The 1,872-nt window shown below is 46.3% G+C and overlaps 1 protein-coding gene across 1 annotated transcript; it reads left to right on the top strand.

Annotated features, from left to right (window-relative positions):
- The first annotated feature begins 1,040 nt into the window (after positions 1-1,040).
- On the top strand, positions 1,041-1,466 carry LOC131151172 (uncharacterized). Its single transcript, XM_058102422.1, has 2 exons — positions 1,041-1,150; positions 1,205-1,466. Exons 1-2 carry the CDS (start codon positions 1,041-1,043, stop codon positions 1,464-1,466), a joined length of 372 nt encoding a protein of 123 aa, XP_057958405.1.
- The last annotated feature ends 406 nt before the right edge of the window (positions 1,467-1,872 follow it).

Here is a 1,872-nt window from a genome sequence, read left to right as displayed (position 1 = left end):
ATATGAGCATGCATGTGTGTGTGATTGGTTGAAATGCTAGTAGGAAGGTGGTTCCGAATTGTTCTAGGTACTGAGAGTGTCTGGCTTTATATCCGAGGGCGTATGAAATCGCTGGTCATAGATTGGCAGAGTGTTCGACTGTATATCCGAGGGCATGAGCCTATTCCTGCAGATCAGGCCGAAGGATGTGGATCTCCTAGTTTAGCGCTGGTACGATGCCATGGGAGTTGAGGACTAGCCATGTGCCGGTGGCACCGTGTTTCGTGGGTTGGCTAAGGGCCAATGTCGTATGTTGCTGGCCGGCTTAGGGCCGATGGGTGTGACGACACTAGGATTGCTGATCATGTGTGTGTGCGCGTGTATGCACTGTTGTGAAATTAGTATTGGAACTGCATTTAACTGCGTGTATATTGCATCATGATAACACTCAAATGCCACACACCGATATAACCTGTATTCTTCCTTACTAAGAGGTGTCTCACCCCTACCATACGTACATATTTTTAAGGCCCTTCGAGTAACCGGAACTAGCGTCCTTGTGTCGGGAGCGTAGTGGCTGGTGTACTACGGGTAGCGCTTGGGTAAGTGCTAGGACTTGTGTTTGTGCGGGTTGCCATTTTAAGATATGTTGGGCACCCGTTTGTACGTTATTCAATAGAACCTTGATTCTGTCCTTGTATAGACTCTGGTATGGTACTGCATGTATATAGTATGACCTTTTTTCGCTGCGTATATTCTGTTATGTTTGAATGTGTATAGGGTGCCTGGGAACCTCACGGGGTCGGACCCTCATCCATTATCCTATATCTTTGAATGTTTTGTATAGTACAGAGACTTGTTGGTTTACATTTTCACCCCTGGATCCCATTTTCGGGTTTGGGGCGTGACAAGAGATAATACGGGATCCTAGAGAGCATAACTGCCCATCTATAGACCAGGGCTGTAGCATCAAAGAGTTCATTAGATTAAACCCTCCGACTTTTGCTGGAGGACCTGATCCAGAGGCTACAGAGAACTGGTTTTAGGAAATTTAGGAAATAATGGAAGTACTCAACTGCACGGACAAGCAGAAAGTCTGTTATGCCACGTTTAAGATAACAGTTAATGCAAAATGTTGGTGGCTTTCGATGAAACGTCTAAAGGGACAGAGGTTAGTGAAAGTGGCACTGACCTAGGAATGATTCAAGGAGTTGTTCTTTGACAGGTACTTCCCCTCATCCACTAGAGAAGAAAAGGTTGAGGAGTTTACCAACCTGACCCAGGGGAATATGATTGTTAGGGAGTATGCAGCGACATTTATGGAGCTATCTCACTTTGCACCATTTATGATCCCGAATGAGGCAAGAAAGGTTAGGATGCTTGAAAAAGGCCTAAGACGAAAGATCTATGAACTTGTCGTGGGGTTCCACGTTCAGAACTTCTCGGAATTGGTGGATAAGGCCTCGGTATTAGAGAAGAGCTTGTAGGGCAGTATAGAGCTGTTGGAGTAGAGAAAGAGGCCTATACCTTCCAACTTTCAAGCTGAGGCTAGTCAGAGATTGTGGAAGAAAGAAAGGGATACTATGGGCCCGAGGTAGGAGACGAGGGATCGGGGTTATCCTGGTTATCAGGATGATTCATCTTACCTTGTATGTCGTAGATGTAACAGGAGGCATACGGGTGACTGTCGAATTGGGGGTCCTAGCTGCTATAGGTGCGGTAAACTAGGGCACATTGCAAGGAATTGCTGTTAACTATTGCCCAATGTACCTGCACCAAATCAGATCCGAGGAAACCAACACGTACCCCGAGGTGGAGGTGGACCAACACGTGTGTACACGATGATCCCAACTGAGGCAAATATTGCCAAGGGGGCAAGTACGAGTTTATATG

Source organism: Malania oleifera, chromosome 3 (genome assembly GCF_029873635.1).
Source record: "Malania oleifera isolate guangnan ecotype guangnan chromosome 3, ASM2987363v1, whole genome shotgun sequence".
Classification (NCBI taxonomy): domain Eukaryota; kingdom Viridiplantae; phylum Streptophyta; class Magnoliopsida; order Santalales; family Ximeniaceae; genus Malania; species Malania oleifera.
The sequence above is the reverse complement of the archived record's forward strand: the minus strand, read 5'-3'. Positions and strand labels throughout refer to the sequence as shown.

Coding starts and splice junctions, on each gene's coding strand:
- LOC131151172 (XM_058102422.1), top strand. CDS start 1,041: ATGGAAGTACTCAACTGCACGGACAAGCAGAAAGTCTGTTATGCCACG. Junction 1,151..1,204: donor AAACGTCTAAAGGGACAGAG/GTTAGTGAAAGT, acceptor GTTCTTTGACAG/GTACTTCCCCTCATCCACTA.